General features: G+C 35.5%; 1 protein-coding gene across 1 annotated transcript; it reads right to left on the bottom strand.

The window, feature by feature from the left end:
• Positions 1–766: 766 nt before the first annotated feature.
• On the bottom strand, positions 767–11,756 carry LUM (lumican). The gene is made up of 3 exons (XM_033058847.1): positions 11,453–11,756; positions 7,527–8,423; positions 767–1,732 (listed from the first exon to the last, which is right to left on the bottom strand). Exons 2-3 carry the CDS (start codon positions 8,401–8,403, stop codon positions 1,578–1,580), a joined length of 1,032 nt encoding a protein of 343 aa, XP_032914738.1. The 5' UTR covers positions 8,404–8,423; positions 11,453–11,756; the 3' UTR covers positions 767–1,577.
• Between the last annotated feature and the right edge of the window lie 7,362 nt (positions 11,757–19,118).

Genomic DNA, 19,118 nt, shown 5'->3' with positions numbered 1-19,118 from the left:
AAAGCCCAAGATTTAGCCTTCTTTCTGCAATGAAAATTCTGGCCAACTGGTAACAAATTTTACTGTGAATCCTTCCTGTATGTGGGTAAAAAAGCAGCAACAATTATGAATTCCAAAATGAAAAAAATGAGGAGCGAAATGCTTCTATTGTTTTCTGAATCTCTCCATTTGTTTTAGTTCCAGGTTTCTTTGTGAATCGTGTTTTGATTTTGAACATCTGGAATTGGCAAGGTGCCGACCAAATGGTTTGGTATAAATTGGTTTGGGGTTTTTTTCAGAGGTGATAGTTTCTGCTTTTGCTATAGAAACTAACAAAGATTCTGTTTGAGTGTTTAATAGGCTAGTATTTGAAAAGAAAATAGTACCCATGGGATGATCTGTACTTGCAAGCGAACCACTTACAGTTCTCAGTTACCAACACATTTATTTTAGTGTGTTCCAAGATGCTGACAATATTTGGAATATTTATTCCTGGGTGGAATATACTACCATGTCTTTACCACGTGTAGTTGGATTTTACTCACCACCTGTGGTTTCTGAGAGATTTCACTGTTCTTTTGACAATACTGAAACATTACTTTGCACGTTTTCATAGTGGCACGATTCCCATACTGCAAACTTCATAAGGCATCGATTTATTGGCCAACACAAGTGAAGTGCCTCATGTTAAATTATGTACACAAATATACTGAAACATCAAAGTAGAGAAAAAAGTTTATTTAACCTTACAATAAATTTTAATAATAATAGAATAGCTTAGATTTTCTTGTCTTAACCTTTTTATTTCCATTTTATAAAGGAAAGAAAAATAGTTGTCAATGATATGGACAAAAGGACAGTATTTGATATGTTTTATTTTCTACAGTCTGGTTAAAAATAGCATGCAAGTTATTGAATAAAATATATGTATATATGATTTATTTTGAAATAACAATTATACCAACAATGAATAAAATCCTTACCATGAAAGCTAAATAAAAACATGACAAAAAGAAGAGCAAACAATTATTTAACCTGAATATTTTTTTCCTCATTGTCTTTCCCGTAATCCATTAATTTATCAATGCCATAGGCTCTGAACACATATTTCTACAAATTTTAAATTGTTCATGTATTGCTAAATATTTTTTTCCTTTGCAATGAGTAGCAATATATAAAAGGTATGATAGATAATCAGTTGGACAGGAACCTTATATTGACACAGGTCAGCCCATACTGCTCACTATAACCCACAATGAATCCTACCTAACTTCTCTGTGACTCTAGAACCTGTTGGCATGTGTTGCATGCATGGATATAGACTTTTATGAAGTTGGATCTTTTTCATCAACTCATCCAGCCAGATAAAGGCATATTTTGCACCAGATTTTGCAACTCTTGTGCTTTCTAAGTAGAACAATTTGTAAAAATATGCACACGTTCCCTTAGGTTTGCCGAGTCCATGCTAAATATTAACAAACAGAATGGATAATATGCAGATCGACGCTTTAAGGCATATCCTAACTTTAAAGCATTACCATGGTGCATTATTCCTGTAGTTACTGCCCCTGGAAGGGGACTGGACAATCCCAGGTATCTCACTCCAGTGAAATCTCAGCAGCCACCCGGAGGCAGTTGTACATCTCCTGTGGCAGGTCAGCTCGAGTGAGATTGTTTCCATCCAGGCGCAAATGTGTGATCTTGGAATAGGTCGTCGGTCCCACTACTTTACAGAAGCTGCTCAATGGGAACTCTGGAACAAAGAGAACAGAAGTAAAAGTGAAACATGAATAATTAGGACAAATAGGACAAAGCCATTGTTTTTCTACTTTTTTTTATTTCAGTTGGAAATAGTGATTTTAATTCATAATACTGTTTTCAATATTTTGCATTTACACTGATGTAAATCCCTGTAAATTTATTGGAACTTCAGGGACTTGTGTTGGGAGATGTTCTTTTTTTTCAGTTGAGACAGTTTCAGAATTTTAAGACTGAGCTTTTCTAAAGCCATTTTCTTCCAGTACAAATACGACTTTTAGACTTCAGAGTTTATGTAAAGGTCTAATCTGACACTTAAATAAAAGGAAAAATCATTCTTTTAAAAAAAACTAGAGATGCAGAGGGAGGAATCAGTCAGTATGTATACATTATAATGGAAGAGTAAAACCGTCATATAACATATTGAAGGAAGTAAAAAGTTTTTGGAGAGATTTAAACCATGATACAGCTTTATTCTAAAAAACAAGCAATCCAAGGGGTGTCTGTGCATTTTGTATGCATTTTATATGTGCCATTTTGATTTACCAGCTTCAGAATGAAATTTGCATCTAGGGTTGGAGAAGAGTTTTACATTTGAATTTTGCAGTTGAACCTTTCCACATCATGATTAGAAGGTGAGTATGAAAGTAAAAAATACTTATAATATATTTATATTTATTGTAATTTATACATCGTGTTATATTTGGTCTCTATTCAATTGAGGTATTATTTGGCTCACATAACACCAGTTAGATCTTGAATGGAAATTTGTCTTCTATCCTATGATCAGTATTAACTGTAAGCTAGAAATTACATGAATCACTGAAGTTCTCTGCTCAGTATGCAAAGCACACACTACTCATATGATAAGATCTCTTTCATGCAGAGAAGATCCATCCTCACGAGAGAATGTATGTGAATAAATCTAATGTCCCCTGCATACCACGCTGTGTCATTTTGCAAAGAGGGTCTTCATTCCCACCTCTGTTTCCTTTGAATCAGACAACAGATAAGTCTATTGAAAAGCTCCATAACTGCTAAAGAATCAGACTGAGAGACTTGCTCTTCAGAGCACTGACACTGGATGAATTCACATAGAAAATATTTTAGAATTTTAAAGGCACTCCTTCAATGAACCCATGCATCTCATAATTTCTGAGGCACCAAGTCAGTATTATCAAAATCAAATACCATTTCATTTACCTTTCACAGCATACATTATATATCTTTTCTATGTGGCTACTTAACTTATCTAAGAAAGTATGATCAATTTGTAATACTACAGGAAGTGGAGGAAGGACCTTTCACACCTCATTAAGTTCTGTATTAACATCCTTCTAATTGGATTCTTCCAGGACTTGCATTACAGTAATTTTCTATCACTAATGAAACATGGCTTTTGTAAACTAAGTATAAATATACAGGTAGCTCTTTAGAGCATAAAAGCTTAGATAATTTTTTGGACAGAGATATGATATTAAGAGTGGGTAAAGACTCATGTACCTTCCAAACCAAAATAAGTTGTTCTGAATAGGGGTTAAGGAAATATAATTTAAAAGTCAGATCTTGATCACCAATTTGGTTAAAGCAAATCAAAGCAATTTCCTAGATTTTCTGTAGTGTGAAGCCTTCTTTTGGAAGGGTGAGAGACAAATGGCATCCTTTGGGCAGTCCATGCTGTAATATAGTAACATTTTAAGACTTCAGACCAGTTCTAATACCCTTCTGGCTCAGAATGTACCAGCAGAAGCAAACTAACAATTCTTACTCATTAAGATCATATGATCTGAGACATGTTTATAGAATTATGTCTGTGTGGAATTTTGCTGAATGAAAACATAAATTCCTGAGATTTTAATTCATTTTCTTGGGCTATAGGCTGTCCTATTTACTATTTAGTTCCAGTTTTCTTCAGTTAACTCAGGTTTAATTCCTAAAGTTTAAAATTAACATGAATTCTAATATTGATTTTTTCTACCTTCTTGTCATTCAGGAATGACATGGTAAATATATTTTTGCTGGTGACAAGTACTTAAAAACTTTATAAATTTAAATTTTAGGTATTTTTTCAATATTGTTACTTTTGAGCATGAATACTAATATTTGGTTTCAAAAGAAGAAATGCATATACAAGCATATCTTGTGTATCTTATGCTTGTTTAGATGGTTAACCCTCAAAGGATATAAACTTCTTACATGAAAACCACAACATTTAACTGTGAGAACAAAATTCCAATCTGTACTGACTGTTTGTGAGACTGAAACTACTTGGGAAGTGGATGGAGATCTTGTCCTCACAGAAGTCAAATTAACTCAGTCATGGACCTCAGTGGAATTTTATTCCAATGTTTGATCCACAACATTTAAATGTGGATATCAATTTTTTATACTTTTCATATAATTTTCAGCAGTTAAAAGCATATTGTAAAAATGTTTCATTTTAGTTGCAATCTCTACAAGCAGAAAATTAAACCCGTGTTTCTTGGGTCTGCACTTGAGGAGCTGTTGCCTGTATGATCTGTATGAGGAATGCAATCCTTTAGACTGTAGTACTACAGCATAAAATATCTCAGGAGTTTACTTACTCTTTTGTTACACTTATTATGCTGCAGGTGAAAAAATGTCTTCCTGAATTTATAAAATTCAGGTTCAGAGACAGTGTACCTGGAATTTTTCCCACATTTTTTCCCAGCACAGAATTCCTGCATAAGCCAGACACTGAGAGAATAAGAAGTATTGGATGAAAATTGGATTTTCATCTAACACTACAGTGAGCAATTCTAACAGGATCTGAAGTTCCAGAGTCATTACTGTTGGTCTGTTTTCCACTAATCACACATGAAACATTTCTTGACAAACCATTAAAAAAATCCTTTAGGAATTGATGCAGTGAGACAGATAAAAGACCATAAAGCACCTCCAAAATTCAATACATAGTCTCTTAACTGTCCTCTGGAACATTTTCATATTTCCCTTTTCATACTCTGTTGACAGAGACTAACCCCATTACTTCTTGGGGTTTCGTGTAGAAGCAACAATTTTCTCCTTAATCCCTTACAAGCGCAGATGAAATATGAAGGCCATCTGTGGACCCCCTTCTTTCTTCACTGAACCTCTTTGATTCTTGCTTTTTTTTATTTTCCATCCTACAGAGTTCTTTTTGCCTTGAGGAGTCTGTAACACTAGTCTCTGTGTCTGTGTGTGTTTGTCCATGTGTGTGTGTATAATAATAATGGCATCTTAAAGATATTTCAGTTTAGAAACTACAGTTTACATTTGAGGTATGGAGAAATCAAAGGCTATTCTAAATCTTCATTGATCCTATTCTAGCTTGGAGATACAATGAGCATCAAGTACAGTAGATAGAACTGTAGGTTTCACACCTGCAATCTGAATTTTCTTCTTAACAGTTTGCTATCTGATTCACCCACTGCTTCTTGCAACACAGAGCGAAATAACATACTAAGGTTAAGCCAATTCTGCTACATATTTTAATGTGTTTGTTCATCAGTTCATGTTCAAAAAACTCAGAGTCACTCAAATAAGGTGATTCTTCAAATAAGGGTATTTCTCAAACAGATTTTTTTTTTAATGAAAGACAATGCATAATGATTGTAGTAAGTCCATGGTGAAACTCGAGGACAGTAATATAGAGAAATATTCTTCCCAGTAATATCAACAAACTTGGAATGAGATTATGCTCTTTTAGACAAATATAGATCTTAATTTTAAGCTTTGAGGTACCTGAGAAAAAGGGAGATACAGCAAGTTAAGAACTCTGGAGAAATATCTTTATGTTAGGTCTCAGTATAATGAAAACTTCAAATTAAGTAAGCATAAACTGAAAGATTATACCTTTTGTGTATTTGAGGAGAAATTACGATTACTCCTTAGATAGAAGTCTCTCACTGCATATGTGTACCATAGGCCATCATATGGAAAGGAAGCTAGCCTAGTTTACAGTCATCCTTTCAAAAATCATTGGTAAATTGTAATAATTTATTAAGCAAAAGAACTGGTCATTGGTTTGAGGTTTAAATAATCACAGATAAATCAATTCAATTTTGCAAAAGACTAAGCACTCACAGCTTTAGGTTAGGTGTCCTGAATGGTGAAATCCAAGGGCTTTGAATGCCCTATATTAATGATAATTTCTAATCAATTTTTATCCCTCATTGTCAGTCAGCATCTCAGGGAACTACATATTATGCCTGTGAAATTAGATAGATGAGAAAATTGATTCTTGAAGTCTGCTAGATTTTATGGTAAGGAAAAAAAAGAGTAAGTCATAATTCTGTTGCATCAGTCCATAGGGAACCAATGACATTGTAGCTGGTGAGCATCCACTCCCCACACCATCCCCCTGAAAATGCAGCTTTCCATGAAAAGATAACCTTGTTGTCATGGCACTTGATTCTGATGTCCTTGGAAAAGTGAATAGCAGCCAAGCTTGGTACCTGGGTATCTTGCAGAAGGCTCAGATCATTCTAAACAGGGAAGAGTGCTTCATATATCCCATTAGAAATTAAAAATCATCATGGTTAGCTATTTTAGGAATGGCAGAGTATGTGGTAGAACTCCACAGGTTGCTGCATGTAGTGCCTTAGGTGGGAAGTATTAACTCATTGTTTTCCCTCATCGATACAAGAGATTGAGATGAACTAGGAAAAAAAAGCCACTGAGAAAAATGAAACATAGTAAATACAAAGTATTTCAAAATATCTTGCTCTCAGTCTGGTAAGATCTGCACCACAAGTATTTGGTTTTAAAGGCTAAATCTCCATGGATTTAGCTATGCATGGAGTAGCTAACACTGATACTCTTAATCCTTGATGGATACAAGTAAGCAAACAGAAGGGAGGATTTTGTGGTTTACTTTACGTCAACCAGCAAGAAGTTATAAATCCTCCTGAAGAACCACAGTTACATTTGGCATATCTCCCTCTCCATCAGGGATTACCACTGACAGAGGTGCAGCTGGAGAACTTCTGGCATGGTGGTGAGGCCCCTCCAGCTCTGCAATACCTCCTTGTCAGCCCAGGAATGGGACAGCCTTGTAAAAGCCCTGTCTCAGCAGAAACCTTCATGGTCTCATGCAAGGTGTGGCATTTCTTGACTTCAGAAGGAACATTTTTCAAATCATAAGTGTGTGGAGACAAACTTGCCACCTGATCATTTGATGTGCAGAACAGGAATGAAAAGAAAGAACAGGGGTAGCTCTTTGGATTTCAAGATATGTTTGGGGGGATGCTGCATGAGGCAAGGGAGGAAAGAAAAACAAGCAGTTACTCTGATGTATCTTTTTCACTGCATCTTGTTCCTGCTACCATATGAATTTGTTGTCTTCTCCCTTTCTCCTTCCTCCAGCACTTTGACTACCAGCTCCTGAAAGGTTACCACAGTCAGATCCTCACCTGACATCTCTCTCTTTTTGTCCACTTAAAAATTTTGAACATCTTTTGCACTGATCAAACTTTTCAGTTTTTTCCTGGATTGTATAAAATAGCTCCATTGGTTTCTATACAGTTAGTCTAATCTACACAAGATGAGAATTTGAGGAAAAAGTCCATGTTAGTATCAAAACATGAATTTCTCATTTTAAGGATATATTAGGTAAATATCTGTTTTTTAAGATGAATGTGGACAACTGTCAGGTAAATGTCAGTGTGCTAGCAGTCTAATCAGTACTATTTTTTCAGACTGGTTCATCTATTATTTCAGATACCTGAATTGACCACCAGTATCTAGTCTGTGGTAAACATCAATGAATATGTGCCAATTTAACTTACTGTTAATTTTGTTGACTTGGAGGTAGAAGTTTTCCAGGTTCTCACTGACAGTTGGAATGCTCTTCAGCTGATTGAAGGAGAGATCCAACTCCACGAGTGATGTGATGTTGAAGACATTACCTGGTATTCCAGAATCTGTTAATTTATTGTGGGATAAACGTAAATATTGCAGGGCTTTAAAACCTTGGAAGTACTCATCGGGAATATTGGAAATCTGGTTATTATCAAAATACAGCATGAGCAAAGAGTGAGGCAGTCCTGTTGGTAGCTTTGTAAGTTGATTGAAGCTTAAGTCAAGATACAAAAGTGATTTCAGGCCTTTAAAAGCCCCAGAAACAGACTCTGCCTTCAGCTGGTTGTTCTGGAGGTGAATGACAGTCAGATTCATCAGCCCCTCAAACACACTAGGACTGACTTTTGTGATCTTGTTGTGACTTAATTGCAGGTCATCTAGTGTTTTGGGAAGTGGTCCAACAGCTTCAGTCAAATTGTTGTAGTTAATGTGAAGTTTCTTCAGGTTTTTTAGTTTAGAGAAGACTCTTCCCTTAATTTTTGAATTTTCCAAATGGTTGTGATCTAGGATCAGCCACTGTAGGTCAGTTACATTGTCAAATGTGTTCTCTTCAATTCCCTCAATCATATTGTTTCGGAGATAAAGGTATTTTATTCCACTTGGTACAATTGGAATGGTTTTCAGCTTCAGATTATCACAATACATGGCAGTGGGGTAGCTTAAAGGACAATTACATTCTGGGGCACAGACTGCTGCAGATGGCCCGAAAGGATCATAACCATAATCATCTCCAGGACCATAGTCATACTGGCAAAAAATGCCACTGATCAATAGCAGAAAGACAGGTAGGGATTTTAAAGTCATCTTTCTAATGAGTCTTGTTCCTGTATGATGAAAGGGAAAAAACAAGATATAACTTTAATTTTTTATCTCTTTCAGCAATATTTGAAATTTTACCACAAGAAGATGATAATTAAAAACTAATTACAGTTCCTATTTAAAGTTTTTAATTAAGAAAAAATACTGGATTGTTAGGATTATATTGTTACTATTATATTGCTGCCACTGTCTTCTATAATCTTCCTTTGTAATGCAAAATTTCTGGCCATTTTGCTGTTGTAAGTAAAACTTTGTGTCTTTCTGCATTCACTGATTAAATTACAAGAAAGATGATGAAGTGCAAGGTTTTTAAACCTGCCAAAGAAATTTTCAGTTTTGCTGAAGGCCATGTTCAGAGGCAGTTCTGCCATTTAAATTCTATCAAGTATTCCTAATGTGCTGAACCGTCTCATATCTAAAGATGTGGCTATTTGTCTTGTTTGAAAGAGACAGGGAAGTTAAAACTGAGGGTAATGCTCTCATGCATTGTATGTTGTTAAGATGTGTGTAGCTTTAAAGATCTTTTTCTCATGAATGATGTTCTGTAAGGCATGGTCCACTAAGTTTCATAGTCACCTAAAGAACAAATGAATAGAAATATAAAGCATATTATCTTTAACATGCCAAATAACCAGTAGTGAATATGTGAGCAGTGGATCTGAAATGCCTGAATCTGACAGTGGACCTGACAATTTCAGATAGTGAAAATGTTGTAAATTCTCTATGCAGCAGAGGTGTTGGCTCCATTTTATACCCATTCTAAATCAATTGAACAATAAAACACTGGCTTCACATATTCTTTCAGTTCACATACAGCAAAGGGACATTTGGTGTCCATGAGGAGGTTTGTGATTCAGTTTAAGTGGGGTCACTTAGATTTTTAAGGCCATAGCGTTCTCTTCAGATACTCCACAAGACACCAATTAATCTATGAAGACTAGTGTCTTGTTTATATCTCTTACTGACTGTATAGGTGTTCTCCTGGAAAAGTAGGTCTGGAATCAATAAAGTCAGTGAGCTTACTTTGATTTTCACCAGTAAAAGATAAGGCTCAACTACTTTTCAGAGAACTAGAGGATTAAGAAAATCCTTAAAACATTTTTTTTTTTTTGTCAAGGAATTTCAGAAGGTATGTGAAGCCTGTAAACAGACCACAAGCCATTGATCTCAGATCTGGGCAATTTTCCAGCAGAGTAAGTTAGTCTTGCTATTGGAATTGTTACACAGAGGACTTAAATTACAGGGCCATAGCTACACAATTTTCCCTAATTCTAAATGTCTTCACTTCTATTTACTTCCTAAGAGCCACATCACATTCTAGTGAGATAAAAACTTCATTTAAAGCACCTCTAGGTAGGGTCTATGGATCTCATACGGTAGAGCACAAAGAATTATTTTAAAATGTTCTAATGTTACCTCTACTCAATAGCCCATAAAGTCCCACTGCTAGATATTAAACTGCTGTCCCCTGAAAAAGGAATCTGATGGCATATCATCTCCAAGGTGTGAGTCCCACCACATTTACTAAATTACAAACCCTAGGAGAATCATTGCAATATTAGTTGTCAGTGTCATTTTCTTTACCTGTCTTTCATTAGTGCATGAGAACATGCAGCATGAACATGAGCTTCAGTCCCCTGCTGGTATAAATAAGTAGAGCCCATCTGAAAGCAAAGACTGCAGTAACACAATTCATCTCAAAATCTGGTCCTATTTAGGTACTAAACATTACAGAAAAGAAATCAAGTGCTTCTGTATTCAAAGTATAAAAAGAGTGCAATGAACTCCTTGGACTACACTCCTTGACCTTATGGTGGCTTTTTTACACACCTCCTTAATTTTATAGTTTTAAAATAGACATCTGAAATTCAAATTCTATTTTTCTTCTAGTTTCAAATTATATTTCTAATACTATAGTTCATTATTGACATCATAGTCTTACAGTCCCTTAAATAGAGTACAAAGTTTTACTGCTCTGCTGAACCCTGGAAGTAACTAAAATGTTAGATAGCAAGTATTTTGAATTAATTTATCAAAAAATGTTTTAGAATTTTTGTTGCAATCCTGTAGTTCAAGAGCATATAGGCATGTGTGTGACATAAAGTAGCAAAGTAAATAGGAAATTTATTTAACTTGTTTTATTCATGCATTTCTCATTCAGGTATCTGAATGTTTCACTGTCAGAAGTGTAAAAGGTTAATAGACCATGCTTGTTTATTGCACTGAACTACATTAATCCAAAAGATAAAATCAGAATACATTCTTACATGTTTATCTTACAACATAAACAAGCTTTAACTAATTGTCTGTGCCTGTTCTAAGCAGTTGTGCTGCAAAATACCTGTGAAAAAAATTGTGAAGTTGCTCAGGCAACTTGCCAAAGCATACTAAATAGTAAATCCATGATTTTTGGAAAATGCCTGCTACATTAAGGTAGAAATGCTATTCAAACTATGTTTGACCTTGTCTGTATTTCCTTAATTATTAAGTTATTGTGAAAAAAACAAATTAACAGCCAATCAACTTTAATTCTTTAGTTTAACTTCTTACACAGTTTGCAAAAGATTATATTTTTTAAAAGTTTCACTAGTATATTCAAAATGTGCTTTAAAATTAATTAGAAATTTAAAAATACCTATTGTTTCCCACTCTTTGTTTATGTGATTATTTATTTAAATATCAGAATATGTCATATTTTTTTAGAATGAAGCAAAATCATTTAGCAAATGGAGTTCACGGAGCTCTCACTAATATTATGAATGAAAAAGTAAACAGTGAGTACTCTTACAAACTTCTTTGTACTGCATGTCAAATCTTCCGATGTAGAACAAAACAGACTGCAAAAAATTGCAACACTGATGTACAAGATATGTGAAGTTGTTTTAAGGAAACTGAGAAAGTGAATCGACTAAGCAACTGTTGATTTGTGCTCAATTTACAAATCGGCAAACTTATCCTGTCATGTTTTCACATTCCCATTGCAGCTACATTTAAACAGCTGAACATTATGGTTAAAGCATGCAGCAGCACTTACCTTACTGCCTTCAAGCTACTTTCCTTAATTCCCAGAGCAGATGCAATAAGAGACTGTATCGACCAATATATGCTCTAAACAGTGTCAGGAGGTAAAAGTCTGCCAGATCCTCTGTGTTACAAGAGTGGAAAAAAAAAAAGCCCTAGTCACGCTGTTCTCTGAAGCTGCTATGTCATCATGGTGATCTTGTGGTGTGGCATGTACAAAAATGCAGCTCTCTAATGAAGTGCAGGTGGATACCATATTTTGTACAAGGACAACCCATCTGTTCTTCCTGTGGGATCAGAGAATGATATTGCACAAACCTGAGAAAGTTAAAAAGTCGTAGGTTTATACAATAATTTTTTTTGTGTTTTAGAAGGAAAACGTGTTAGATTGTAAAACAAATTGCAAACAAGCTTTTGTTTTCCAACTTATTTTATACTGCTAGACATGAGCTAACACATAGCACTCAGACCTCAATGCTGCTGTTCTTCTTCAGCCAAGTGACTCATTCATTTTTCTGCCTTTTTCTTTAACTATCTTATGACCACAGTAAAATATCCTTAATAAAAAGTTTAGCCTAAGGATCAGATTCAAAAATTATCTTTGAGTAATATTCTTTTCCACATTGCATACAGATTTTAAAGATTACATACTTGAGTTCAAAGATTCTTCTGCAAATTATTGGGATTTATTTGGTCTGGAGATTTTCTTTGGTGGTTGAATGTATGTTTGTTTAATAAAAACACATCCCAGGAATGGGTTTTGAGCAGTTACTGTAAACTCACTTCATACATTTGTTCATTTTGCACTTACAGCTTTCTCCTGCTTTTTAGAATCTGGAACTACTCAACTTTATGTTGTCTGTTTCTTATTCCATGGATGTAGTTCAAGAATGCATCTTAAGGCTTGGATGAGATGTTACTTTCACCAGGCAATGTCGAAAAAAGTGAATTTTAATGCTTCCATAAGAACTTTCCCTTATCTTTAAATGGAGGATGACTTCCTTTTATGAGCAGCATCTTTTTTTATAGATTTGGATAGGGACAAATGTCAAATGTCCATATAAAAAGCACGCACAAGCCATGTTAAAGTGCCTTGTGTATTTAATTGTATTTGACTGTAGTTGATGGGGGAATAAATTCAAGGATTTTGTCCATTTTCAACTTGCTATCTTTATGGAAAGTGATGGTACAGAATGTGTCTGGGCTGGAGAACCCTATCAGTTTCCTGAAGAGGAGCCTGGCTGTGAACTTCTCCCAAAATTTGCTGCTGGATGCATCTTAGTCTCCACAGCAGTGAAGTTTACTGGGATCAGGGAAAAGCCAGTGCCCTTCACCAAGGACAGGAAAGACAACAAACACTCACAGACCTCTGTGCTTCTTCAATGCCCCAATTAGCAAAGAAATTTGCTCGACACAGAGTGCCATGTACCAGTGCAGCCCACAGGGAGTGAATGTTCTGCTTTTGATGTTCTGACATCATGCCTGTCTCCCTAGAGTGGGAGAGCCATTTGCACACTGGGGATCATGTTGGTGACAGATCATTACTACATTTCTACTTGGATGGTGCCAAGAACTGAATATGAACCAGTGGGATGACAAGAGTGAATCAATCTAAGGGAAAAACTGCATGGTATCAGGACTAGAAATGTAGAAGTGGACAAAGCTGCTGTTGTTCTGCATGTGGACAAATGGAGACCAGATGGAGTTTCTCATGCACAGAATGATATTTATCTGAAAACTACTTCATTAGCTTTAGTTGACTAAGGAAACCTCAGCTGTAACTTGACTGCAAATGTAGCAACAGGCAGCAGCACTCAGCCAGAGATCAGTTGGAATAAAAAAATATTTTTTGTGTAGAAAGAGATAACCTCTAAGGCAATATCAAGATTTGCTCTACGGAAGAAGGTGTATCAAGGTGAGCAGTGGAGCATATTTGTAAAGAGAATTTTAAAAATCACAGGAAAGGCACTAATTGTGCTTTCTCTGACAATAAATTTGTTTTGAAGGACAAGCTCAATATTGTGATAAATTAATATGTATTTTCAACTGTTAGTAATAGATGTAGTTTTGCATTTGCAGTGCAAATAGAATTGAACATTGGCTGCAAGTATGGGATAACTGAGGCTTAGTATGATTTTGGCACAGTTGTATTCATGAGCCAGTTTTTCTGTATGCCAAGTATACATCCTTTTTCTCATTCTGATAACAGAAATACAAAACATGCTTATCTTTAAAGTGATGATATTTTGAAATTAACATATGGTAAAAGCTTGGGTCACGTAAAGTTCAGCTGAGACTTGTTCAATCATATAGTTCCTGTCCTGCTGACTGTTTTGAATTAGTTATGGAAATTGCACAGTCAAGATGAAGAGTCACATGCTTTCCAAGGTTAAGATACAAACCAATAGATGTTCCTCCCTTTTAAATAAGATTTTTGCATCTCTCCAATCTGTTATTTAATATTGTCCCTTTGGTATAATTTTTGTGCTTTTCTAACCTTGCTGTTCTGACTCATGAAGCTGTCACCTCATGAACCTCTGTTTTGGAGAGCAGGTAGTTACTACAACCCAGCAAATGAAGGTATTGCTGCTGCTTCTGCAACAGAGGGTGGGACTGTGGTTGGATGATTTCTTTTTTCTGGTCCTATTTTGTGCTCTGTGCAGGGGTTCTTTTGGTAGCTCTCAGGAGTCATTAAACAACATGTGAATGAAGCCTAGCTAATTTCCAAGGAATACACAAAATAATATGTAAATTCACCTACATTATCTAAGTGGTAAACTGGTTATGAATATACTTCACACTGATGATGTCAGGACATATTAATATTTCATCTTTACAACTACTATACTCCTGTTTTTCTTAAAAATTTATTTTCTTTTGTACCTTATTCATCTTTCTTTGATGGTAAATATGATCAAAACCTATTACAATCTAATTTTCTTTGTCTTGTGATATATGAATAGAAGTATTTCCTCTATGTGATCCAAAACACCTTTTTTTTTTATTTTTTTAAATTCATATATTCATGGCTGGACATGGTCAAGTCTTATAGGTTGCAATGAAAGAATGTGAAAGCAGAACTCAGTGCACGTGTATCAGTTTGCACTGGCTGAGATTTAGCCATCAAATGTTGTCAAGTTGCAGTGTCATCATTTTGTTTCTGCACTCATCACTGATATCCTCTGCTTTTTCTCTCTCATACAACTGCCTTCTTTATAGCTTCTATGCATTTCTGGAAGCGCCTCCCAACTCATTTGCATTTAATATTCTTTTCCCCAAAAGACTCAGGTTACCAAAATTTAATAGGTATTGTCTAAACCAACTGCTGTTTTGTTTTTATCTTAAACCTTTGCACACATCTGGTACACAGAACCAAGAGATTGGGGTGCCTGGTATCAGGTGTATTTTTGCCATGGGAACATACAGTTCCAGAAAAATTCCTCATGGAACTTTTCACACTGCCACATAAAATGAATGTGAAGATTTTACCTCTTATCACTCAGAATTTAAAATAAATATTGTTCTCAAGATGAAATGAAGGTTAGTTCATTTTGTTTGGCTACCTGGAGCAGGGATTAAGAAAGCTCCATTGAGGGAAAAGGCAAATCCATGGACACCATGCAGCAAGCCATTAAATTACAAAGAGGCAGTATACGTGTCTATATGGTTTCTATGTCTCTAAACAGTGAATACACAGTCTGATAGCCTATATATAGTGAGTAAACAAAAATATGATACAGTTAATTATTTCTGTAAAGTTCTGCAGCATTTTGAAAGTATTACTGAAGGTTGACTCATATTTAATGAGTTCCACTAAAAACAATTCAGTTCCAGATTCTGGAGGCTGTAGGTGCTTATTTTTCATCTGAAAATTTCCATTCCTCCTAATTGAAATTTTATTTTTTCAGCCTCTGCACTGGACTTACATGTTAAACGGGATGTGTTAGAGTACATACTATAAGCATTACAAAATTTGTGGTGATCCAAATTCTTCTTTTCCTTTCTCCTAAAAAGGAAATACCAGCTTTGGAAACTTACAAAAATGGTAATACTTTTACAACCTATTAGCAGACCACAACAGATATTTTAGTTGAGCATGAATCTTTGTTTTTGTCCTTTCAAAAGACTGTTCACTGTTTTTCCTCAAACTTGACAGTGTCCATATTCTAGTACTGTTATACTCCTCTCTGTTGTTTTTCAGACTGTCTTTGGTTTGATTCAAATAGTCAACAGCAAAATTTCTTTGAGTTCATCCAAAGTCTCATCAAAACTTTTTTTTTTTTTTATGAGGACTAAATATGAAGTCAAGAGTTTGTTTTTAAACAATTCTCCTTAATATATTCTGTATGTTTAGTCATAACATTTAAAATCTGCTGATCCATGTATAAAAGAAAATTGGATGGCCTTGGAGCATGAGACGATTCAAATAGTTCATAATGTAAAGCATCCAAGAATATCTCAAGGAGCTGTTGAATCTGTGGGTAAGTTGTGGTTACAGGTAAAAATTATAGCAGCAACTCTGTATTTCTGCATAGTAAACAATACAGATAATTTACGGAAAAGGAAGAGTTGGACTTGGAAAACTTGGTTTCTTCACCACCTATTATTTGTACATTCTAATGCTGCACCAACACAGACCTGCTTTGTAAACCACTGGGTGCTAAACACCTTCCCAGAATCTAAGCATTATCAATGTCTGTTTGCATTCAGATCACTACATTTCAAGGTCAGAAGGGATGTCAAATCATCTGGATTCTGCCGTACAACCAGAATATAGCATTTGGCCTTCTGCTAGTTTATGTGACCCTGGACTTAAACAGACCCACTAAGTCATAAATCATCTTTGCCTTGAAGGTGGGACAGTTTGGGAGCCACTTAATCTGCAGCTTTTTAAAATACTGCCCACTATCATTTCTTAAATAAAGCACCTTGGACAAATCTACTGCAGCTACAGAAGATGCTTTTACCAAGTTAAAAATCTCACATGCAAGTAAAGTCTGATAGATAACAACTGTTATATAATTGGTCACCAATATTAGAATCTATTTTGACATTAGTTATCACTTAGTTCATTACCACCTGAATGTTGTATGGGAATTTGACATTATTTCCCCCAGGACTGGTGGCAGTTTACTAGCCTTGAGGTAAAGACAGCATCTACCTATTTAAAGTCTACAAACACCAACACTACATCAGTGTTCTTGCAGTCCCAGGTTCATGCAAATGGACTACAAATGAACCAAACAACTCTTACATGTCTTCCTGAGATGTTTAAGTACAAACTATTAGGTCTATTTTTCCTTTAGAAAGAACATGATATGAGAAAAATACATCAGTGTGAAAAAGCAGATCTACACCCCTCCAAATGCAGAAAACGATGATTATTTTTATTCATATTCCATTGCTAACCATTATCTTGTGTCTCTTTAGTTGTACTTCTATAACATTACTGGAATTTATTTTCCTCATCAAAATCTCCATCTTCTTCCAGCTATCTTCTGCCATGCTATCTGCAGATCTGTCACTGACATATTCAGTGCAACCGTTTTATTTTTGTCCTTATTACTAATATGTACAGGGACACTATTATTTATTCTTAACCTTTCTTTTTTTCTTCATGCCTCATATTTTTTTTCCCTTCTAATTACATTTTACTTTTCAAGTGAAAAAAATTCAAGTTATGGTTAAAACTGTCTTTTTTGGGTGTTCTATCAAGAAACAAGAGAGGTATTTGAGGACACAGTCTTAAATTATGTTAAAATACAGGTTTTTTATTTTTCTTACAATTTTTCCTTCCAGACAAATTTGTTCATCCTTTTCCTGTTTGGAGACATTGAGCTCCTCTGAAAGACTGGCTGGAAATATGCTTTTGGCCATATTAAATGGTCAGCTTTGGCAACCACAGATTCCAATGCAGTGATTTAATTGTCTTTATTTTTATAAGGAGATCCAGAGAAGATTAACCTCATGCTACATGAAACACCTTTTGTGTTAGGAATTGTGCATGATTGAGAAACTCTACTAATACTTTACTACAGGCCACATGGCACTGCTAAAAGCATCTCACAAAATCAAATTTCCCATTAGAAAAACTACTTTTTAAAAAAAAGTTACTCCACCTTATATCTTACTAAGATTACCTCCACTTCTCTTCAAAATGCAGATTATCTATTATTATAAACAGTGTCAGGTGTGTGATGTATCTGACATTTTGGTCCTGAGAGGCAGCAAACACAGGCATCTGCATGCGTGATAGGAGTCCAGGCACTCCTCAAGATGAGTGGGGATGTAACAAATAGTTGTGGCGCCTGGGGAGTGATTCCATTCCCCAACACAGACACTATAACAGAATCACTTACCTAAAGGCAGGCATCCAGTATTATTTGGGAGGCTCTCAGGTATCCAACTCACCTTTATAGATCATGGGAGAAGGCTTTAACACTTGTGCCTTTTCAAACAGTAGCTGATGGGACAGCAAAGAACTTCACAGTACTTAATAGCAAGACATCTGCATTTAGGCAGTTGGCTGCGGTCAAGGGGTTTCAGTCAGGTGGTGCAAGGACATCTAACTGCTCTCTGACATGCCCTGGGCTGTACAGCACAGCCAAGGGTGTCTGGCTACTTTGCCTCAGGATTCTGAGGAGACCTGTCCTGCTCTGAAGTAGCAACAGGATGCCAGGCACATATAAGGAATCCAGAATGACAGTAGACACTTATCTTTTGGAACCTAAATTGTGTCCTTGGAGCTCCAGTCCAGGAAATAATCAGTCTTCTAAGCAGTAACCTCACTTTTCTGTAAACTGTCTGAATAGTATTCTCCAACAGTTTTCTTCACAGTCTTCTCTTAGGTGTGTATCCAGCAGAATATCCGCAAGGAAATGTCACAGAAATAGAGCCAAGCAAAATGGGATATACAAGTCTGGAAGCAGTCATGATCTATTAACCCACAGGTATTTTCCGTTTTCCTACCACCTCTAAAAATCACAAATGCAAATAAGCCAAAATAAGCAATTCTCTGAAAGGTCAAATAAAAACTTAGAAGACAGTTCTCTGAATCCATTGGACCATCACCTGAGGCTTCAATGAACAGTTTTCTTTTTTTCAGTCAAGCAAAGTTTTTCATATATAACTGTAAAAGTTATATATATTGGAAAAGAGAGAAACTATTTAGGATGTTTTGTGTCACAGGTGCTCATAAACTCATTTGGAATCGACACACATGTGCTCAAGGTCTAAGCTGATCTCCATCCAACTCAGGAATGATCCAGCTGCACAAACTTTTTTCTCATCCTGCGATGTTTTAAGGAGAATACAGCATTTGCCAATTAAACTTGTTCACCTCTCATAGATTGCAGACCTCTGTTTACTTAGCATAACTCTTTTTTCTTCACCTTGTATTATTTCAGACTTCAGCAAGCACTTGGCTATTGTATTTGGATAATTCTGTATCTGTATATTTTTATAAATGTGTGTCTGTTTGTTAAATGGTAAACAGAAATGGACCAAAAACTGGAATCAACATCTGGCCCTTTAGCTTCCCAGTAGACTTTTTAATGCTTTCATTATATTTTAGTTTATATATATATACATATACATAAACGCACATAATGCTACAAAACAGATCAGCATTTTGAAAGATGTTGCATCTTTTTGGAATAGTGATAGAAAGCTAACTCAGA

The sequence above is a fragment of the Catharus ustulatus genome, chromosome 4 (genome assembly GCF_009819885.2).
Source record: "Catharus ustulatus isolate bCatUst1 chromosome 4, bCatUst1.pri.v2, whole genome shotgun sequence".
NCBI classification, from domain to species: Eukaryota; Metazoa; Chordata; class Aves; order Passeriformes; family Turdidae; genus Catharus; species Catharus ustulatus.
This window is presented reverse-complemented; position numbering and strand designations above follow the sequence as displayed.

Coding starts and splice junctions, on each gene's coding strand:
- LUM (XM_033058847.1), bottom strand. CDS start 8,403: ATGACTTTAAAATCCCTACCTGTCTTTCTGCTATTGATCAGTGGCATT. Junction 1,733..7,526: donor CCAAGTCAACAAAATTAACA/GTAAGTTAAATT, acceptor TCTTTGTTCCAG/AGTTCCCATTGAGCAGCTTC.